Source organism: Trachypithecus francoisi, unplaced genomic scaffold (assembly GCF_009764315.1).
Source record: "Trachypithecus francoisi isolate TF-2019V2 unplaced genomic scaffold, Tfra_2.0 Lachesis_group21, whole genome shotgun sequence".
In the NCBI taxonomy this organism is placed as follows: domain Eukaryota; kingdom Metazoa; phylum Chordata; class Mammalia; order Primates; family Cercopithecidae; genus Trachypithecus; species Trachypithecus francoisi.
In genome coordinates, this window is record NW_022681467.1 from 10,442,832 (window position 1) to 10,465,972 (window position 23,141).

The 23,141-nt window shown below is 37.9% G+C and overlaps 1 protein-coding gene across 2 annotated transcripts in view; it reads right to left on the reverse strand.

The window, feature by feature from the left end:
- The window catches only part of MACROD2 (mono-ADP ribosylhydrolase 2), a 2,183,277-nt gene that overhangs the window by 85,446 nt on the left and 2,074,690 nt on the right, over positions 1-23,141 (reverse strand). For both annotated transcript variants that reach the window (XM_033185566.1, XM_033185564.1), the window contains one exon: positions 4,674-4,751. In XM_033185566.1, the coding sequence (XP_033041457.1) occupies positions 4,674-4,751 (78 nt within the window). The remainder of the gene's footprint in view (positions 1-4,673; positions 4,752-23,141) is intronic.

Below are 23,141 nucleotides of genomic sequence, written 5' to 3' on the forward strand. Positions count from 1 at the left end.
AGAACTTCCTGCATATGTGGGTTCATAATTTCATCACATTGACATATTTTTAATCACCTTTACTTCAAATATTTTTTCTGTCCCTTCCTCCCACATTCACCCTCAGAGATTCACATTCATGTACGTTGTAATTACAACCACCCTTCAAGATGTCTCATAACTCATGGATGCTCTTTTTTCCCTTAGTCACTTACTCTATTTGGATGGCTTCTATTGCTACATGTTCAAATTCCTTAATCTTTTCTTCTATAGTATCTAATCTGCCACTGTTCTCATCAAGTATAATTTTTAATTCAGGCACTGTGTTTTGAATTCCTTGAAATTCAATTTGGATCTTTCCATAACTTATTTGTCTCGAATTAACATGGTCAGTCCTAATTTTAACTTCGTAAGTACATGGAATACAGTTATAACAACTTTTAACGTGCCCTTTCATATTAACTCTATCATCTGTATCATTTATGAGTTGAGTTCCATTTATGGACTTTTCTTTTCCTGTGCGTCATACTTTCCTGCTTCCTGCCAAGAACTATGAAGACTCTGAGATTTTACCCTGCTTGAGCCACAACTCCATGGATGCTGACACAAGACAAAGACTTCTGGGTCAAAGATAAAGAACAGTTTATTATTCAGAGAAATCGCAGTAACCAGAGTATTAGTGTCTGTTCTCTGAGTCCTGATTCCCATATGGTGCCATAGGTGGACCAGCTCATTCCTGCACACTCAGTGGGTGATATCATAGGGGAGGAATCTTGAACTTAGAGAATGTATTAGTCTATTTTCATGCTGCTATGAAGATATATCCAAGACTGGGTAATTTATAAAGAAAAGAGGTTTAATGGACTCACAGTTCCACATGGCTAGGGAGGCCTCATAATCATAGTGGAAGGCAAGGGAGGTGCAACTGCATGTCTTACATGGTGGCAGGCAAGAGAGTGTGTGAAGGGAAACTACCCTTTATAAAACTATCATATCTCGTGAGGCTTCTTCACTATCATGAGAACAGCATGGGGAAGCCCACCCCTGTGATTCAGTTACCTCCCACAGGGTCCCTCCCACAACACGTGCGGATTATGGGAGCTACAATTCAAGATGAGATTTGGGTGGGGAGACAACCAAACCATATCAGAGAATCTCAAGACTCTCTGAACCTTTTAAAATGCACAATAAGTATGTATGCTCTTTAATTTGAAGAGAAACATGATCCTTTTCAAAGATACAAGCAGTGCCTCTGCTCACAAAATACGCAGAAATATGAAAGATGCATGGAGAGTTGTCTTGCAATACCTCTTTGCATGCCTGGTAATTTTGTTGATTTTACTTTGTTGGGTATGAGATATATTTATAATTTTTATAAATATTTTTGAGCGTCATTCTAAAATGCAGTTAAGTTACTCAAGAGATATTCTGATCCTTTCAAGTCTCACTTTTAAGCTCTACTGGGGAGGACAGGAGAAGCAGTTAGTCTATTGCCTGTTTTGCTCCACTACTAAGGCAAAAACCTTCCGAGTTCTTTATGAGCGTTTAGGCTTTCCAGCCTGGCTGGTGGGAACAGGCACTTCTCCTAGCCCTGCGTAAGCTCCAGGTATCACTCTCTCATATCTTTTTTAGTGTTCCTACCCAGTTGAAGTCTGAGGGGTTCCTTCTGTAGACCTCTGAGCATTCCCTTTGTGGAGCTCTCGTCTCTGTAGAATGCTACCTTGCAAACATTAGCTACCTTGGCCTCCCAGGACTCTCACCTCTGTCTCCTCAATGTGGAGAGTTTGCTGGGCTCCCCCTGGGTTCCTCCTCTCTGCACCACAGCCTGGAAACTCTCCAGGCAGCCAGCTGGGCAATTACAGGGCTCACCTCATTTCCTGACTCTCAGGGGCCACTGAGACAAAGTTTCAACACTAATTGGTACTTTTACTCTTCATGTTAATGGAAAAACATTTGAATACTTAAAATTAATTTACCTCATTCCAATAAATGCCATTATTGTGGTATATTTTAATGTTATGCATATCTTAACTCCATAAGACATTACTGTCAGTATTGATTTATACCATCAATATTTATCTAGACTTATCCAATAATTACCATTTACCTTGCTCTTAATTCCTTCCTTTATCTTTGTCCTTCTGTTTGGGATTAATAGCTTTCTACTTGCAGAACACCAGAATTCTCTGGTGATGAACTCTGCCTTTCTTTTTGGTCCAAAATGTCCTTCATTTACCTTTATTTTTGAAACATACTATTCCCCTGGGTTTAGAATTCTTGGTTCACAGCTATTTTGTTGTATTATCTTCTTATTTTCATTATCCATATTGAAAAGTCAGCTATCAGTCCAAGTGCTTGAAGATAGTTTTTTAGATTTTTTGTTTCTCTTTGGTTTTCAGGAATTTTACTATGATGGGTCTTGTTATGGATTTATTTATTTATATTATTTATAATATTTATATTTCTGTATATTATTTATTTATTTACTATGATGGGCCTGGTTGTGGATTTATTTATTTATATTTATTCTGCTTGGAGTTCAAAGGGCTTTTGGAACATTTGGCTCTGATGTCCTTCATCAATGTGGGAAATTTCTCACCACATTCTTCAACTATTGCTTCTGCCCAATTGTCTGCCTCCTTCCTGTCTGAGACTCCAACTGTACTTGTGATAGACTTTGTCATAAGATCCTTAATATCTTTTTCCCTTTCTTTAGTGTTTGCCATCCTTTTTTCCCTTACTATTTTTAATTTTGGGTACATTCTGACCTAACTTCTAGTTTAGGAATCTTCTTTCAGCTGTGTCTAATATGTTGTTCAATCATAAATTCATTCATTGAATTCTTAATTTCAGTTACAGCATCATTTACTTCTAGACTCTTTCATTGCAAAATTTATTTTGTTTTGAATTCCTAGTTCTTAGCTAAAATTTCTAATCGTATCTTTATCTCCTTATACATATTCAGCATAATTATCTTATACTTTGTGTTTACAACGCTAATATTTTCCGCTCATATGAACTTACTTCTCTTGCCTTATTGTTTTGTTTTTCATGTTACCCTTTTTCCTTCATTTTGCGGGGTATTTTTTATGTGTGTGCAGAACATTACATTTTGCAAATTATTTATATAAATGATTTGAAGCCTATAACACTCTTTTTCACTCCTGGTAAATATTTTACATTTGCTTTTCTTAGATGCCTGAGGGGACTAGCAATCTGGGCTGGTCTTAACTTAATGTGGGGATTGAGATGATTTGAAGCTGGGCAGCAGTCCAAGGCCAATCTACTGCTCATTCATTCTTCCTGCTAGGATACATATATTTGGGGTTTCAACCCCAAAACAGAGAATTTATCAGGGGCCATAGCCTTTTTCAGCAACAGAGCTCCAGACACCTTCTGTAGAATCAGCAAATGCCCTAAGGTAAAAAGAGTTTCAAATTCTGGGCTAACATATCTGGGGATTCATTGCTTCCCAGAACTTAGCTTTACAGTTCTTCAGTATCTTATTAGCTCACTGATGCCTTTAAATAGTCTCTCTCTCTCCATATGTATATGTATAGTATATAATATATAAATATATGTATTTTTTGTTAGTTGTCTTCAGTAGGAGAAATGGTCTAAGTTAGACTTTCATTATTGAATGCTAGTCTCTCCTTTTTCTCATTTTCAAACAACACATACTATAAATTTCAAAGTTAAAGACATATATTTAAGTAAGACATTTTGATCCTAATTTTGAATAGTTATTTCAAAATTCTTTGATAGAACATAATTATTTCAACATTTTCATACATTTAATTAGTATCTTACCATATAGTCCCTTTCGAATGTGCCTTCCTCAGTCTTGAGTTTTGTCTTCCTTTCTATATTTATTGTTTTTGCTCAGGCCTTCTGTTAGTTTATTCAGAAAGGATAATTGGGTGGCATATTTTCTTAATCTTTGTATTCCTGAGAAAATATTGCTCTGACTTCATGTATAAATAATAACTTCATTAAATATGGAAACTGTGCCCTTTAGAGCTCTGGAAACTGGGACTCCATTTTCTTCTAGCTTTTAGGGTTGTGGAAGAAGAAAGTTAAGGCTAATCTGATTCTGGTGGTTTTAATTACTACCTGATTTTGACTATGCTTAAAAAGCCTTTATCATTTATCTTCAGAAATTCCATGAGGCTATGCAGATGTCTGTTCTGAGTTTTTCCTTTGCCTATAAATAGAATGTGTACTGTCATGTTTTGGGTGGAAGAACTGATTTACATCAAGAAATGTTTTTTCTGTTATTTTTCTAAAGATTGTTTCATTTCTGTTTGTTCTATATTTCCTTCTTAATATCCCAAGAATATGTGGGTTTATTCTTAATCCCCTGCATTTATTCTCCATGTTTTTCAATGAAATATTTATTTTCATTATTATAACACATTCATCTCAGTGTTTGCAAACCCAGTGCTTATAGAATTCAGGCAAGTAACAATAAACAAAATAAATGAAGTCAGCCTGGCACAAAAGTAATGAGTGATGAGGATTCTGGAAAGCAAAAGTGTCATCTAAAGATGGCAGCTACTGATCAACTGGTATTCAGTGCTAATAGAGTGTTATTGGAATTCAATATTTTTCCAGAAAAATTCAAGTCTGTGGGTTTTTTTCTCCTATTTCACAGCAGAAGAAAAGAAAAGCTAATAAAGGATTTCACAACTTACCATCGGGATGATCCTGGTCACACACAGAATGATCTGTCACTTCGCTGCCTTTTGTAATATTGTCATCCTTTGCAGAATCTAACAACAACCAAGCAAAACCTTTGGTCAGCATTTTTAAATTGGAAATAGAGCAGCTTTCAGCACTAACATGATAGACTTATGTTTGAGGAAAAATAGAATTTATTACTTTAAAAAATAACCACAAATACATATGTTTGCCAATAAATAGGCGCTTCCCCCCCACCCGCCCCGCCCCCGTACTATGTGCGATATCTGCTCACAGCTTACAAAGGCAGAGATATAGCTAGCTGGGATATCTTTTTGCAACAAATAAGAAAATAAAAGCAATCTTTTTGCATCAGGGAAAGTCTTAGAACTGTAGGAAAGGATATAAAAGGAAGGCAAAATAGAGAAGATTAAAGGACTATCTAATTTTAATGTTCTTAATGCTTCCATTACTGTGGTTGCTCACATATGGGAGTCTTGAGTCCTTGAAAAAGTCAGATACAGAGCCTTGAAATCCAGTGGTAATTAGGTTCATCTTCCTCGGGAACCATAACAGTAGAACAATAGCATAGAGGGAATGCAGACCTTCTGGTCTCTGCAAGGTCATTCCCTCCCTCGTTTAGCACATTTAAACATGGAATCATTGTACACTTATTATTATTATTATTATTATTTTGTTATAGGATATGGTTACAGGAAAAAAACATGGCTAAAAGGATTCCGTGACTATGGGCTATTGCAAAACTACAAAGGGCTCCTTGCTGAATATTTAGGTCTCCCTGGAGGCTGTTTAAAAAAGCATTGGAATGATCCTGTGAATGGATCAACAGGAAGACAGCAAGTAGGTCTCTCATTCATTTTCCAAACATTTAATAATGGCCAAGTATATGCCAGACACTTTTTTAAGAAAGAATCTCTGTTACCCAGGCTGGATGCAGTGCTACAACTGTAGCTCACTACAACCTCAAACTTCTGGCTGAAGTGATCCTCCTGTTCCAGCCTCTGTAGTAGCTAGGACCATAGGCATAGGCCACCATGCCCACTTAGTTTTCTAATTTTTTGTATAGACAGGATTTTGTAATTTTGCCCAAACCAGTCTTGAACTCCTGGCCTCAAAGGATCCTCCTGCCTCATCCTCCCAAAGTGCTGGGATTATAGGTGTGAGCCATCACACCTCACTGTACTTGATGTTGGGGCGCCAACAGGAAACAAAACACCAAATCTCTGCCCTCATGGAGCTTATAGTCTAGTAGATATTTTTCATGCTGCTGAAAGGAAAGCAATCCAAAGATATCTAAAAGTCATAAGCTAATCTTGTAAGCATGTGGCCATGGAGAAAGCTGGGGGTGGTACACCAACACCTTGATTACTTACAAATGGATTCTCTACTGAATTTGTGTCTCTTGGTTGAGTTTTAACTCCCTAATAGAGCTGAATCAGATGGAGTCTAAAACAAACTATTCTTTGTTTGTTTCCTTTTCCTCCCTCCCTCTGTCTCTCTCCACTCATTTCCTCTCAAAATTAGGAGATAGATTTAAACAACATGGTTTGGAATATTATGAGAAAGTTTGTTTCTTGAACCTGCCACAAGCAACATTTGATGGACAAGTGAGAAACCTGGGTAGTTAACATATGATTCAAATTTAATAACCAGTGAAGCAAGTATTAATATATACCCGAAGTGTGTGGCTTTAATTAACTGCAAATAATTCCCCCAAGGCAAATGTTTAATTATCTGCACTGCTTCTTATTTCTTTCTGAGACTGACAATAAGTCTAAAAGTCCAAATTTGGAAGCAAAACTGAGCACAGACACATTTGCCAAACTGTTATCTAACTCATGTCAAATTGTTTTAAACCAGCTCCCATTAAAAAATCCTCTTTTAATTTTGGAGCTAAGATGTCAATTGAAAAAAATTTTTGAATATTTTTCTCACATGAACACTAAAAGTATACAATGATTTTAAAAGGTATTATATAGATCAGGTTAAATTTTAAATCTGAAAGTGTTTTAGTTTTAGTTGTTTATTAAAAATGATATTATTTGATATTTTGTCTTGTACAACATTAATTTCTCTCAACATCAATGTTATAGAATTATCCAAGACTTTGTATTTAGTTAAAATTTATTCATTTACACTAAACAATAATTCATTGTTGTTAATCATAATGTTACATAAACATTATGATTCTGCACCAAATATTACATAAGAAATGTCTCTTCAATGGTGATTTACATTGAGTTTACAAGTTTATGATCTAATGAGTCACATAAGATGGGTGAAAGCATTTGAAAAATTACTCACCAGACTGTATCTATTTTATCACCAAAATCTATGTCTTTAGCAAATAAATTATCTTTGTAATTTCAATATTCTTGGGGAGTTGCTTTAACATTATTAAGGCATATTCTGATATGTTTCTATATAATGCATTTCATTGCATCCAAGATACCATCAGTTGTTCTTTGCACTATTATTTTATGTAGTATAACACATTATCAGTTCTAAGACAAGTCCTGACTTTAGAAATAAAATATATGAAAGAATATGCATTTTAGAAAAATGCCGTTTTAGTATATTCGATATGTGCACACAAATATACATGTCTTTATGTGATGACAAGGATTTCATATCAGCATGACCCACCACCAAACCCACAAGCTCACTGTCATGTATGTGAGACTTTTCTCCAGAAATGGTTCTACCTCCACACACATCAATAAAGTAGGAGGAAAAGTACTATATAACCTCATGACAATATTCACAAATAAGTGGGTACCTATGGAAGATGGTTTCCACCAAAGTTACTTTATTTACAGGGATCTCAGAATTTCTAGTCTCATAACCTTTAGCAAGCCTAGATTTGATTCTGTATCTTTTACATCATGGATCTCATTCCATTATGTTTAGCTGTAGGTTTGAAGTGGCAGTGTAGCTTTTCTGCTCAGGGGGTGATGAAAGCTGCACTGGATATGTATATGAAATCCTTACTCATAATGATGGAGAAAGAAAATATACATACTCATGATTTGAATGTTTGTGTCCCCCTAAAATTCCTAAGGTGAAATTCTAACTGCCAAGGTGATAGCATTAGGGGGTGGGGCCTTAGGAAGGTGATTAGACTATAAAAGTGGAGCCTTCATGAATGAGATTAGTACCTTTATGAAAAAGATTTAAAAAGGTCCCAGAGAGTCCCCTTACCCTTTCCACTATGTGAGGACACAGTTAGAAGGCACCAACTATGAACCAGAAAGTGAGTTCTCACCAGATACTGAATCTGCTGGTGCCTTGATCTTTGACTTCCCAGTCTCCAGAACTGCAAGAAATGAATTGCTGTTGCCTATGTGCCACCCAGTTAATGGTATTTTGTTGTAGGAGCCTGGACTAAGACACCAGTGTATATGGCCACTAAAATAACTTATTATTTCTATGTAAGTAAGTTCTGTCCCTTGGATTTGTATTTTTTTTTATTCTAAAAATTATCATTTGGTAATGTTCAAAAACGTGTAAAATAATTATCACCTAATTCTGAGATTCAGTCAATGTTACTTTAATAACAGAGAACCGGAATTAAATTTATATGAGCTTCTGACTTTCAAAATCTTTAAGGTCAATGTCATATTTAAAGAATTTTTTCAAATGCAAATATTAAATCAAATATTCAAGCCAAAGGGCTGTAGATAGATGTGCTTTTAAGATTAACAAGAATAAAAAAGAAACACTTTCATAAATTAAAAAAGAAAAAGCCCTCACTTAGAAAGTTGAAAAGGTTTAAAGGAATATTTAAAATAGATTAAAATAAAATGAAAAACCTCATAAAACAGAAATTCAAAAAAGTAGGTCACTTTCAATGCAGTTAATTACACATATCTACACGGAATATTACATGTATGGATTTAAGCTGTGGCGAAAGATGATGAAATTATTGAATTTTTAACAAAAATACCTTAACGGTAAGTCAAAATAAATACTATCTCTATCTAAGATGTCCCTTTAGAACAAAAGTTCTTAACCCTCGGGGATCCCTGGGTATGCTATATGGGTCTACAAATCCTTTTGAAAAGATATGCAAAATGTGTGTATATGTTTGTATTTCTGGCAGAAGATAGCATCCACCATATCAGCTCTATGAACCCACCAAGGTTAAAAATAATTTAAAATGTGTACCTCAATGCCAGTGATACTGCCATTTTACAAAAGATTTTCCAGACCATTTTTGAGAAATTAGCTACTGAGCTTGATTCCTGCTCCATGAATTAATCAATGATGGCAAATCTTGAATTCTTAAGGTACATGTGATTTGAGAAAATAGCCAACAAATACAGAGATGTGTTAAATAAATGAGAGGGACAATCCAACTGGCAAAAAACCATGTTGCATCAAAATTAGAGGTGATTATAAAGTATAAAACTGACTGCATGATTAACTGTCTTTGAAGATAACTATTCAAGCTACGTGGTCTAAAAAATGCACCGAGTAAGAGAGGAAGCCCCTGACTATTATTCAGAGTGATGATAGGAGGTCATTTTGGTACAGAAGTTCTAATGGGTCTGAACAAAAAAAAAAAAAAATGCTATACACAAAAACCTACACATAAAATAGTCTTTCTCTGTAATGCGTAAATGTCTACACATGAGTACCAGAGCTTGATGCAAAAATTGCACAAAAATACCATCACCTGGATTTTCTTTGATTCTTGTTAACTGATTTGATTATACCATGCAAAACATTTATCCTGGCCTGCTCGTTAGAATCTCTGGCTTATTATGTGAAGCAATTAGGACAAAGTAATTTTTCCTCCATCTGAACCAGGTGCTTTTCTAAATAAACGAGAGTCTTTCCAGTCGATAATGTTCTTACTGAAACTTTGCGGCGGCTATTCTTTTATACAGGAAAAAACTATCCTGCAACACATTCCCAGACTATTCTGATGCTGATGATCTGAACTGGGCTTGGTCCCAGTGAAGCTGGATAAACAAGGCTGAACTATATTTACCTGAAAAGTAACAGGGCCCATAGACAGGACATTGCTCAGGGCATCAGGAGACCCAAATGAGCTGTAGTTGGTCATTTATCTTCATTATGGTCTCATTAACCTCCATTAAAAGGTGACCAATCATTCCCAGAGTTATGGAATTTAGGGACAGGTTGATAATCCTTATCTGAAATGCTTGGGCCCAGAAGGGCTTCAGATTTTGGGGATCATCACCCCGTGCTAACAGTCTTTGCGACATGGCTAGGAAAACTACCATAATGCTTAACTAATTTTATTTCTATTACAAAACACACATTTCAAACAATAAACTTGTGTGAAACAGCTCATTCTTACACTGAAAGTGATATTCTGCTGCAAGTTGTTATTGAAAATACGAGCAAATGAGAGATTCAGTCATGGGGTTGTGATTCAGAATTTAGAGCTACAAGCTTCATAAACGTAGGGAAATTCATGCACTTTACATAATCTCAGCTTCTGCACCTAGGAACTAAAGGTGTTGAGCTGGATAATCTCTCTAAGATACCGTACAAAGCTAATCTGATTTGCTCAAATTACCTCTTTGTTCCAGCCACACTTCTTTGTAAATGTTCCCACTCTTCCCTCATTATCCACTTACCTGAGTTGGACAGTTCTCACTGAGATTTTTACCATGTACTTACAAAATAAAGGTTGATAGTGGGGGAAGCACTAAGGTGTGCACCAGTGTCACCCTGGCCGTATTTAAGTCAGCGACTCAACAAAGAATCATCACAATGGAAAACAGAACAGCTGGATATGAAGCCGGTTTGGACCATGATGGAAAAAGAAATGCTTAATTACCCTTTCAATCAAGTTAATTTTTCCCATTTGGCAATGTAAACAAAGGCAAATCTGCTCTTATTTTCAGTTGTCTGTGACTTGGTTGTTTCAGTATCCTTGACCTCCACCCTTCTGATTTTATTCCGATCTTGCCTCCCTCTCTCTTACTAAGCCTCACATCACAGGCTCTCTTGATAACATTAAAAAATAAAATCTTACCAGGCCATGGGTGTGAAAAGTATCTATGGTTCTAGGCCGCGCGCGGTGGCTCAAGCCTGTAATCTCAGCACTTTGGGAGGCCGAGACGGGCGGATCACGAGGTCAGGAGATCGAGACCATCCTGGCTAACATGGTGAAACCCCGTCTCTACTAACATACACAAAAAACTAGCCGGGCGAGGTGGCGGGCGCCTGTAGTCCCAGCTACTCGGGAGGCTGAGGCAGGAGAATGGCGTGAACCCGGGAGGCGGAGCTTGCAGTGAGCTGAGATCCGGCCACTGCACTCCAGCCTGGGCAACAGAGCGAGACTCCGTCTCAAAAAAAAAAAAAAAAAAAAAAGAAAAGTATCTATGGTTCTAAATGTAAATGGGCTGGGAATTCTGTTAAAACATTCATCTATAAATCTGGGAGAGTACAATTGTTTTATTTACACCTTGGCTTAGTTTGATCTGACAATGAAAGGTCACGGTGACTGTACTACTGAAAGAACCTTCTTAGGAAAAATGATAAAGGCTTTTGTGGCCTTAACTCTAAGCTGACAGCCTGGCATCGGGTCACTGCTTCTGAGTTATTTTATTTTATGGAGAAGTTGAGGCAGGAGACAGAATTTCTCTCCAGATTCATAAATGCAGCAACTTCTGGGCTCAGATTGCTTTTAGCCAGACACTTGGAAAGTGTGGCTGAGTGTTGCTGCTGAGATCCAAGAATTTCAAGGACTGAGTCATAACCTACCTTGTTGGCTCAGAACTTGTCTTTTTTTCCAAACATAAAAGCACATGTTTGGAGAGTGAGACAAGCATTTGGGTCCTTTGTGGGAGATACTATGTTGAGCTTCAAAGACCTGTATGACTTCTCCCGAACATCAGTTTATTCCTCACACCTAGAAGGATCCATAAACTCATCTGAGTGAGAAAGAACTGAGGCCTAATCAGGGGCCCCCATTCCCCCATGTGCTTACTTTTTCTGGACTACCCCTGAGGTTGGAGCCGATGGTGCCAGTACAGAGGGCATTCTTGTCCTGGATATACCAGAAGTACCCAGGAATTAATGCCCAGCTCTGGACCCCCAAAGATTTGGGAGATAAATACCCCAGTTTCCTCACCCTTCAGGGAGACATTTCTGAATGCACTCTATACATCTCTTAAAGGAACGGAGCCTCAGTTTTCCTCAGCAGTAACTTGATCATTAATATCCCCTAGGGGCTGTCCTTCCTTCCCTGTCCCACTTCCTCACACCTCACCTGTACTTCCTGAGAACACCTCCCAAATAAAAAGTGGGCGCACCTTTTGCACCCACAACCTTGTCTCCAGATTTGCTTTTGGGGATCCGAAACTTAGAAAACCAAGACAGTCCTTCATCTGTCTCCTACCACTTAGTAGCAAATATGAGAACGCTCATCCTATTCTCCTGACTTCTAGCCTGCTGCTCTCTCACTCCATGCTGTCTTTAATTATGGTGTGTTAGGGAAAGTTTCTGCCACCTAATTAGTGCAAGTTGGGAAAAAGGGTTACCATGTTTTGCACTGTATGACCCTAGTAGCTGGGTCACAAATGACTGGTGAGTAATGGGCCCTAAGCAGACACCTCTTGCTTGGCCAACGGACACTAAGGTGGCCTGACATGAGAGCTCCACACACCAGGAGAGAATTAATATTCACTTAACTGTGAAAGGAACTGATCAGTTCTTTGAGTGGATGGCTGCTAGAGCAGTTGTTGAGTCTCTGGAGGAACTGATGGAATGGCTGTTGCCTCCCGGGTGATCAAGTTCATGCGGCTGATGAAATGGTTTCCTCATTCTCTGACTTTCCTGCCAACCAAGCAACCTCAGTGTGTATTACTTTTGTATACCCTGAAATAGTCTAACTCACTGTGTGATTCTTACAAGTTCATTATCTAACTTTAAAGTGTATATGTACTTTAAAGATTTCTAAAGTGTTTTTTTTTTTTAACAAATAATACTTTAAGAAGTTTGGACTGGGCGCAGTGGCTCATGCCTGTAACCCCAGCACTTTGGGAGGCTGAGGAGGGCAGATCATGAAGTCAGGAGTTCAAGACCAGCCTGGTCAATATAGTGAAACTCTGCCTCTACTAAAAATATAAAAAAATTAGCCAGGTTTGGTGAAGGGCGCGTGTAGTCCCAGCTACTTGGGAGGCTGAGACAGGAGAATCACTTGAACCCAGGAGGCAGAGGTTGCAGTGAGCCAAGATCATGCCACTGCACTCTAGCCTGGGTTGACACAGCGAGAGTCCGTCTCAAAAACAAAGAAAAACAAACAAAAAACAAATATTACTTTAAGAAATTTGGCATTATTTTAGATCCATTTGTAAAAACCACTCACCTTTTTAGTCATTTCAAACTGTACAGTACTCACGAAACTTGTACATAGGCTGAAAGGCATTACGCCAATGAACTTACAGAAAATTAAAGACAAAACAGCCTGGTCATACAAAGTAAAACAGGTTCAGTAAATTTCATTTTCAAACATCACCCTGATGGTAGAAAAAAAACCAGATGACATCTGGTATTACAGGAAATAGGGTGTACAGAGGTATTTGTATGATGTGAACAATGTTTTGTCTCACAAACTAAGAAAAATGTGTTAAAACAAAATACTGTAAACGACTTACAAGAAACTTGAGAAGAATAAGATTAAATTAAAAGTGTTATTTTCAATTTATAGAAGGATTTTATTTTAATCTGCTACTGTTTTAGAGTAGGCTTAACTATGAGTTCTAGAAATTATTATAATAGATTTTCCTAATGCAATGACTATATTGTCAGCGTGGCCTGCCATAACAAAGTACCATAGCCTGAGTGGCTTAACCAACATTTATTCCTCACAGTTCTGGAGGTTGGAAATCTAAGATCAAGGTGCTGGCCAGTTCATTTTCCAGCGAAGGCTCTCTTGCTGGTTTGCAGATGGCCACCTTCTGGACACGGTCCTGCATAGCCTTTCCTGTGTGTGTGTGCCTGCTTTTTATAAGGACACTAATTCCATCGTAGGGACCCCATCCTCATAACCTCATCTAGCCTCAACTACTTTCCCAAACGTCCTATCCCCAAATACCATCACATTGAAAATTAGGACTTCAACATATGAATTTGTTGGTGATGGAGGGACAAACACGAAGTCCATAGCGCTGACATATGCATTTGTGCACATGGATACTTGGATGGTTTATTTCCCTTTGAATGTTAGCCATTCAAGTTAGTATACCTGCTGCATATCAGAAGAAACCCTCAACATAGATTTGGAAATGGGATTTTACCTAAGTCCAAGGTTCTCATTCTCCATTTCAATTTATCTGGTATCACATTTTCATTTGATCCTTAAAATACACCACATTGTCAGTGTTTGTATAGCAAGGATAAAGCAGTCATGAGGGAATCTGAAGTGATATTCAAAACATTTAATAACTGGTATAGATGTTGCCTAATCAGAATGCACATGTCCACAGCGGTGGGGCAAGGCCCTGGAGCCCTGCTGGTGTTCTAGGATGGCAGGGAGGTGGCGGGAAGGGTCACTTGCAAGGAGAGGTGTTAAGTCACTGTTTGCCAAACACTATGTAAATGTTTCAGTATTTTAAAAACACTTACAGCAGGATTAGAATGTACTGCCAGAATATCAGTTCTCTGTATAGTAGAAAAATATATTGATGAATTTTCCAAATGTAATAAGAGTATTTCATTAACTGTAAGTCTCTGATGTTCTCATGTTGATGAAAAGAATAAGAAGTAGCTTTCCCTAGGAGTCTATAATCTAAGTATTGAATAATCCTCAAACACATATTTGTGATAACCTCTTATTTTGTGGTCCTTATCTGATAAAGCACCACTGCAAACAGAACCAGCAAAAACTTTGGTATAGTCCTTCTGTGTGGAACACCACATCTTTTTAGGCCAGCATCACATCCCCTGCCTCTCTGGCACACCCACCCCACCCCACTGCTCCCTACATCACTGCAGAGGAAAACTCATGCAATCAGATCAGGCCAACCACGTTGGTAGGTGAAGCTGATGGCCACCATGCTGGGAGATATAAGGGGACCAGAGAAGGCCATCTGTTTCTAAGTACCCACCTTGACCCCTCACACTTCCCAGGGGAGCCTCCCTTCCTTGGAGACTTGAAACTTGTTCTGCCTTTTGGGACATTTTTAAAAAATGCAAAGCTCCTTGGAAGGATCCCACTTGTGACATTTGGAGTAATGACTTAACTAGTTGCTAAAGATTAGTCCAAACTGAGCTGAGAACAGGAGAGGATGGCATTGAGCAGGGACCAAGAGGAAGGGAAGGACCTTAATTAAAGAGAGGCCATGAGAGAGCATCAAGGTTATGTATGTTTATGCTCCAACCTAGAGACATATGAAGTGGGTCACTCTAAGGTAAACCTCTATTTGTTATTTAGGAGAAACACTGTGAGACTGCCAATTAAAGTGCATGTTATTTACATTACTAAAAAATTTCCTAAAAGTTGCATTCATCATTTTTGTAAAAAATTCAAATTCTTAACTTTCTGTTGAATATAAATATACCTATAGTACAAAAATCATAAGTGTGCATGCAGCTTGATGAATTATCAGAAAACGAATACTCCTGCATAACCAGGACCAGCTCAAGAAATAGAACATGTCTACCATTTTCCTCCTTTCTACCCCTTATCCTCCTTTCCAGCCACTACCCTCACTCTAATCATCACCACTCCAATTCCAAACAGCATCTATAAGTTGTGCCTGTTTGGGGACTTGACATAAATTGAATTACACATAATCTGTTCTTTTCTGTGTCTTCTTGCTTTTGCACAGCATTACGTTTTGTGAAATTCATTCATATTTTTGCATGTGAAAGTGGATTTTAATTGCACTCTGAAGGCTGGCCACATCAGTAGATTCTATGGTAAATCTTTTTTGAAGAGTATTTTTTTCTTTTTCAAACATAAAACATTCACTGCTCTCCTATATTCTATCTTCAACTTATGATTTCATTACTACAGCCATTCTTAAACATTAGTGTGCATTAGGAGTAGGATCCCTGGAAGGGCTTGTTAGCATACAGACTATGGGGCCCCAACTCCAGAGCTTCAGTTCCTGAAGGTCTGGGGTAGGGACTGAGAATTTGCATGTCTAACAAGTTCCCAGCTGACACCCCTGTTGCTGTTCCAGGGAACACGAGCCATTGCCTTAACATATACTGAATTTGTATCTATCTGTATGCATTTCTTTTCTGTGCCTAAGTCATCTTTCATTTAAAGTAGGATTTTTGGAGAAGCATCCTCACATGGACTGCCCATGGGTTTTCCGCTGCAGAGACAGCAGCCTCTAACATGTGATGAGGAAGGATGCACAGCTCTATGAGTGACAGAATCTGGGAGCTCCCCATCAATATGTGGAGATATAAGAGACATTTTCAAAGCATCTCCCCTTCACATTAGATTTATTGGGTCTTACTGTTAAAAATCTGAAACTCTTTGGTTGGCATGCATTCAGAAGAAGAAGAACAAAAACAACAACAACAAACGAACCTGTGGAATCAAGAAAGGCTCCGGTCATATCATTACTGATTGCATCAAACCCTGCAGGCAAGAACTCCTTAAGAACAAAGCTTAAAGACTAAAAGTAATAGACAGTCTCTCCAACATTCTCCTCAAGCTAAATCCAGACACTGTCCACTCCATTGGCCACCAGCCACATGTGGCTAGTGAGTATTTGTGATGTGGTGAGTCCGAATGACACATGCTGTAAGTGTAAAATACACACCGAGTTTCATAGACTTAGCTCATACACATACAAAGAATGTAAAATATTGTATCAATAATTTATTTTTAGGTTTTTGCCTTCAACTTTTATTATAAGTCCTGGGGTACATGTGCAGTATGTGCAGGTTTGTTACATAGGTAAACATGTGTCATGGTGGTTTGCTGCACAGATCAGCCTATCACCCTGGTATTAAGCCCAATATCCATTAGCTATTTTTCCTGATGCATATATTAATAATTTTTATGTTGACTACATTTTGAAAATATTATATATAGATATAATGGTTAAATAAAATGTATAATTAAAATTATTTTCCTTATTTTTTTTCTTAGTGTGGCTTTTAGAAAATTTAAAACTACATATGTACTTCTCATTTGTGGTTCACATTTATTTCTACTGGACAGTGCTGTTCTAGATAATTTAAAATTAGCCTGATTTATACAAATAGTTAAATACATGTTTATTTGAAGCGCAGAATTAGGAAGATGGAAAATTATAGCTTGCCAAAGGATCATCCATTAGAAACTAGGAAATCTAATTTCGCTTATAGCGAAGTATTTGCAAATGGTGACAGAAATGACTGGGAAGAAGCCCTAACTAGAGATTGTTCTGAGAAGGAATGGGAGGATGAAAGAGAATGGTACACTTGTAACAGCTACCCAAACTACCTTACACCGAACAATACCCAATGGTTGAAAATTTTTGCTTTCTGTTGATTGGACCTAAATGTCTTAGTCTGATATTCAGAGTCCTCCATAATCAGGGCTGTATGTCAGCAAGAAATTAATGAGTGGGTGATGGATCCATCATTTAAGTCAACTGGGTTTATTCATTGCACCTAAAATAGGTCTTCCGATGTCCTTCTTCTTTTTCCCAACTAGAATCGCTTCCATTTGCACACCCTTCACATCCCAGCCCAAATCTCATATTCTCAACCCACATTTCACAGACATCTCCAAGTAGAGATGCTCCTCAACACTAAGCTCCTTAGTATGTTTCAGTGGAAGACTTTTTTGATACTTATCATGATCTGTCTGGCTTTCTTTGCTGCCCTGCATCCTAGTTATATGGCCTCGGGTCAGCTGTTATTGCTCTGTGCTTCACTTTCCTCCTTTGTAAAGTGGGATGGTAATTGTATTTATATCATAGATGAGAGTGGAAGGCATGAAAACATGTGCAGTTCTTAGAATAGAAACTGATGTATAATAAGGATTCGATAAATATTAGCTGGTAACATTATTGTTGCTGATATTAGCTATGCAGCACATGTTTGTATATCTCATATTTCCATCGAGATTGTAAATTTCTTGAAAGGCAAGAACTGTATTTTCTTTTTAACATTGCATAATGTCTTAAAAAAGTTAGGACCCAATAAATATCTGTTAATGGCCATAAGAAATGTCAATAAATTTTAATTAGTACCTCTGTAGGCCATACTGTGTACTAATCACAGGGATAAAATGATGGACAACATAAATACTGTCTCTCCACTCATGAAACCTAAATTATAGTAGGGGAAGATGGATAGGAGGAAAAGATGCAAAGAACAACAGAAGAAGATTTACATAGTTAGAGACGGCAGTGAGTGTTACAAAGCAACACACAGGGGGCTGAGATGGAAGTTTAGTGGAGGTGGCTTTACCAAAAAGATGACCAGAGAAAGCTGTGTTGAGGCAGAAGCACAATGAGAGGAGCGGGAGAGGTGTGAGGTGAGACTGGAGAGACAGGGAAAGTCTGCAATGGAAAAGTGCAACTAACAGTTACGGTGAGCTATTTGCATTTTACTTGGAGGGAAACCTGAGGGTGCTATGGGCATTCAAGCAGTGTGCTGTGATCCGTTTACTTTGCTTTGTCTGGTAATGGTGGTAGAGGTTTTACCCAACTTAAGAAATGAAATTATCTTCAAGGGCAATATATTAATATGAACATGACCTTTGACTTATATAAAGGTTAGCTAATTTATATAGGGTTCAAACATAAACACTTAATCTTGGGCTCATTAAAGCCAGCTATCTGTTTAACACGTGAATGTGTGAACTCCAAAAACATAATTAGTTATCTGCCACTAGAAAAAACAGTGAGCAAATTCATGAATCAGGGTTCTGCCTGGACCTCCATTGTGACATATTCTCAGTTATTAGTTTAGGTAAAGACCCTGTTGCTTCATAACAGGTGTCAGTTTTGAGGGAACGACTCTAAATATGATTTTGGAATAAGAAAGGATGTAAATAATGAAAACATACTAAAAATTATAGAGTGAGTCTGCTATAAAACACAGAGCATGCAGAAATCAAAACATACTATCATTTAGTTCTAGGCATCACTGACTTTAAAAACAGCAGACAACTTGAAACATACTATTTTCCTTGAAAACAGAAACGTTTTTACAAAACCAAGTGTTTATCACTCACTTTTTTCCTTGCTGAATTAGCAGACATTCAAAAAAGCCTTAACTTATGTGTATGCGTGTTTCCTTTTTCAGCTAAATTTTAAATGAAATAAGTTTAAATGAAATACATTTATAGGTATTGATGTTTCAATACATATAATATAGACTGATCACATTGGGGTAATTAGCATATCCATCATCTGGAACATTTATCACTTCTTTGTGTTGGGAACATTCAATATACTCCTTCTGGTTATTGAAAACTATAAGGTGTATTATTGTTAACTACATTCATCCTATGATGCTGTAGAATGCTAGAATTTATTTCTCTGATCTAGCTGTAATTTCATATCCTTTAACAAATCTCTTTCTATTCCTGCCACTTCCCCCTACCCTTTTCAGCCTCTAGTATCCTATTCTACTTTTTACTTCTACAAGATCAACCTTTTTAAGCTTCTGCCTGTGAGTGAAAACATGCGGTGTTTAATTTTCTTTTCCTGACTTATTTCCCTTAACATCATGTCCTCCAGTTCTATCCATGAAAGCCACAAATGACAGGCTTTCTTTTTCATGGCTGAATAATAATCCATTGTGTGTTTATCATGAGCAGACTCACAAGGAAAATAAACCTTCACAGAAATGGGAGAGTTTTCGAAAAGTCTCTTCTCAAATCTATTCTTTTGAGATCAGACTAGATTGGGCACATTCAGTGTGGCATGGTGGTAGACGCAAATCTATTATTTAGCCTTCAACTTGTGTGGCTTCAGGTATGTTACCCAACCTAAGTCTTGGTTGGATAAAATTAGAGAAAATTAGGGAAATACTAACAACATCATCCATCTCTGGAAGATACTGGGCAGGTGTTCAACCAACGTGTTCCCCCAGAGTCTGATGTAATCTGTTGACTCCATCTTGAGAGAAGACGCCGGGAAAGAATCTGGGAGGGGCTTTGACCACAGACAATAATGTGGAGAAGAGGGAGATGGATGTGCGGAAGGGTAAGCTTGAGCTGGATGCTTGGTGGTGTTGACTTGCTTCTCCTCCTGATGCTGGCATATATCAGTGTTAGGTGATAAATCAAGTGGTTGGATATCCAAGTCTATACTAGTCTACACCAGGATTCTGCTAGGAAGAAAGCTGCAGGAAGCAGGAGGCTGGAAGTCAGAAGCAGGATGCAGAAAGCTGCAGGACCGATAAAAAAAAAACAAATGGTTTCTGATTTTCCTGAAACCATGAAGGAAGATTCAGGGAAACCCAGAGCCTGGGACTTGGAGTGGTCTCAAGGCTTTAACCATCTACCCTGAGGAAGAGGTTGAAAGAAATATTTGTCTCATTATGTATTGGTCTGTTTTCATGCTGTTGGTAAAGACATACCCAAGACTGGAAAGGAAAACAGGATTAATGGACTTAGAGTTCCACATGACTGGGGAAGCCTCACAATCATGGCAGAAGGCAAGGAGGAGCAAGTGACATCTTACATGGATGGTGGCAGGCAAAGAGAGAGCTTGTGCAGGGAAACTCCCCCGTATAATACCATCAGATCTTGTGAGACTTACTCAGTATCACCAGGACAGCATGGGAAAGACCTGCCTCCACGATTCAATTACCTCTCACCAGGTCCCTCCCACAACATGTGGGAACGTAAGATGAGATTTGGGTGGGGGTGTAGCCAAATCATATCACATTATGCATTTAGGATAGAATTCAGTGAATATTTAGTAATTGATTCTGCCTCATTCCGTGTTTAAGATCGATGTGGCTGGCATAGAAAACATTTTTGGGTGGTGTAGGTAATTTGAAACAGTGTAATGGGTTTACATGCTTTTTGAAAACCTTAGATCTTTATGAGACCTTAATGAGTCAGGCTGGGAGTAACGTCACCTTGCACATATTTGTGTTGGTTCTCAAAACAGGGTGTGCATGCATGTTGTTTTGAGTACACATATATGTTTGTGTGAGTGTCACTGTCCCTTATGCCTGAGGAAAATAATCTGTTTTTGCCTTTCCATTCTAATTTGACACATCTGGTGCAAAATATCAGGGCTAATTCCAAAATGAAATAGGAAGACAATCTTCTCATTAATGCCATGAATGCTTAAACCTTGTCTTTGTACTTGATTAAAAAATGTTCCAGTCTTTGCCACTAGCTAGCCAATTACTCCTTTTTTCTTATTAAGGAATGCAGCAGTTGAGACATCTTTCCCCGTGCTCCTTCTCTCTCTCTCTCTCTCTCTCTCTCTCTCGGGGTGTGTGTGTGTGTGTGTGTGTGTGTGTGTGTGTCTAGATAAATATATCCTCCTAGGAACAGTAGCAGAATAGCTGACAACAAACGTCATTAGAAAAGAGTCAGAGCAAAACATCCCTGCTTGTGAAAACCTATTGTCAAAAACTAAGATAGACTACATCTCTTTCTGAAATTGGAGAGAATGTTTTTCCAGTACCACTCCATAACTACAAATTCAAGAAGGCCAGACTCCATTTTTAAAAGGTACTTTACCATTGCCTGTTTTGTATTATAACAAAGGGTATGATTTCTTGAAATCAAAACTTTAAACTTCTTGAAATCAAAACTTTAAACTTCTTGAGTTCTTCCGGATTAGATGTGGAATGGTTTCCCAAACTATGTTTTGTATGATTTTTAAAAAGTTCTAGCAACAAAAAGGGGGTAGCAAGCAAACAAAATTTCAAAAAAATCACATTTAGTCAATTCATGTGGGAAATGCCCCACACTTCCATCTCCCCTGAGCATTTCATGTTAGCATGGTGAAGGCTCTGAGTTCTGTATTATAGAAAATTGACTTCACTTTGCCTAATTTCGTAGTTTCCAAAATGTTTTGAATGGCTGCTGAGCTCATTTATTAAAGAACACTTATTAACATCAAAGATACTATAAAATTTTAAACATGGGATATCTGAGCAAGAGCCCCACCGTGTTGCTTATAGATCTGAATTCACTTCAGAAGTAGTACCTTTCTCCAGCGTTTTTGCCCAGTCAAAATACAATGATGTGCCATTCTACATGAACAATTGTCATCATATCTGTTTTTCAGTAGCCACCTCTTTGTTTAGTTGTTGTTTTTGTCTTTTTTGACAGGGTTAAAAAAGCAGGTCCACTTTATTTACAATGATCAGTTGGTGACACATGGATCTTTGAGCTTTCTGTGGCCTTGTGGAGGTACCTGGGCAGAGGCCACTCCTGTTAGGTTAATACATCCCCCTTCCTCATCCTGCTATGAGAGTCATGCTGCTGTCAGAATCCACCTGCTCTGAGTACAGTCCTATCTATTTAGTGTCAAAAATATATAACTTCAAAATTAACTCTGGAAATACTTTCTAAAACTCTTAAAGAACAGTATTTATTTTTAAATTCAAATATTAATGCGTATTTGAGTCCAATGCACATTAAAGTTTGAGAATTACTGAGTTACTCTAAATGATATTTCATAGAAAAATAGACTACACTTAACTAGCAAATGTTTTGTGTTTAATCAGATTGGTTAGACATGCCACCTTTTGTGGAAATAATCTAAAGAGTTACTCCAAATATTATTTTTATACTAATTAACGAGAAGTGACAGGGTCAGAAAAACATATACTCTAAAAATAGTACACTTTGGGGAGTCAAAGTTAAACACTTAAAAATATGAGTCAGAGATATTATGATTTTAATTTGTAGACAGAAAAGACTTCATGCATTTTTGGTTGGGTGAGTATATATCTTGGGTTTCTCTAGTACCAGTGAATCAGGTCAATTCTGTATTATTATTATTATTATTATTATTATTATTATTTTGAGACAGAGTCTCACTCTGTCACCCAGGCTGGAGTGCAGTGGCACGATCTCTGCTCACTGCAAGCTCTGCAGCCTCCCGGGTTCATGCCATTCTCCTGCCTCAGCCTCCCAAGAAGCTGGGACTACAGGTGCCCGCCACCACGCCCGGCTAATTTTTTTTTTTTTTTTTGTATTTTTAGTAGAGATGGGGTTTCACCGTGTTTGCCAGGATGGTCTCGATCTCCTGACCTGGTGATCCACCCGCCTCGGCCTCCCAAAGTGCTGGGATTACAGGCGTGAGCCACCGCACCCAGCCAATTCTGGTATAATTATTAACAGCTCCCTGAGAATCACTCTAAAAATTGTGCTGGTTTTGAAGATATATGATTACTTCTATTAGGTGATGCCCACAAAAGCATTCCAAAATATGGACTAGGGACCTTCCATTGTAGGTCTTATCTATAAGAGAATAAAACACAAAGCAGGCAGAAAAATCTATGAAAGGCACTAACGGAATGTCTGGTATTCAAGCAAA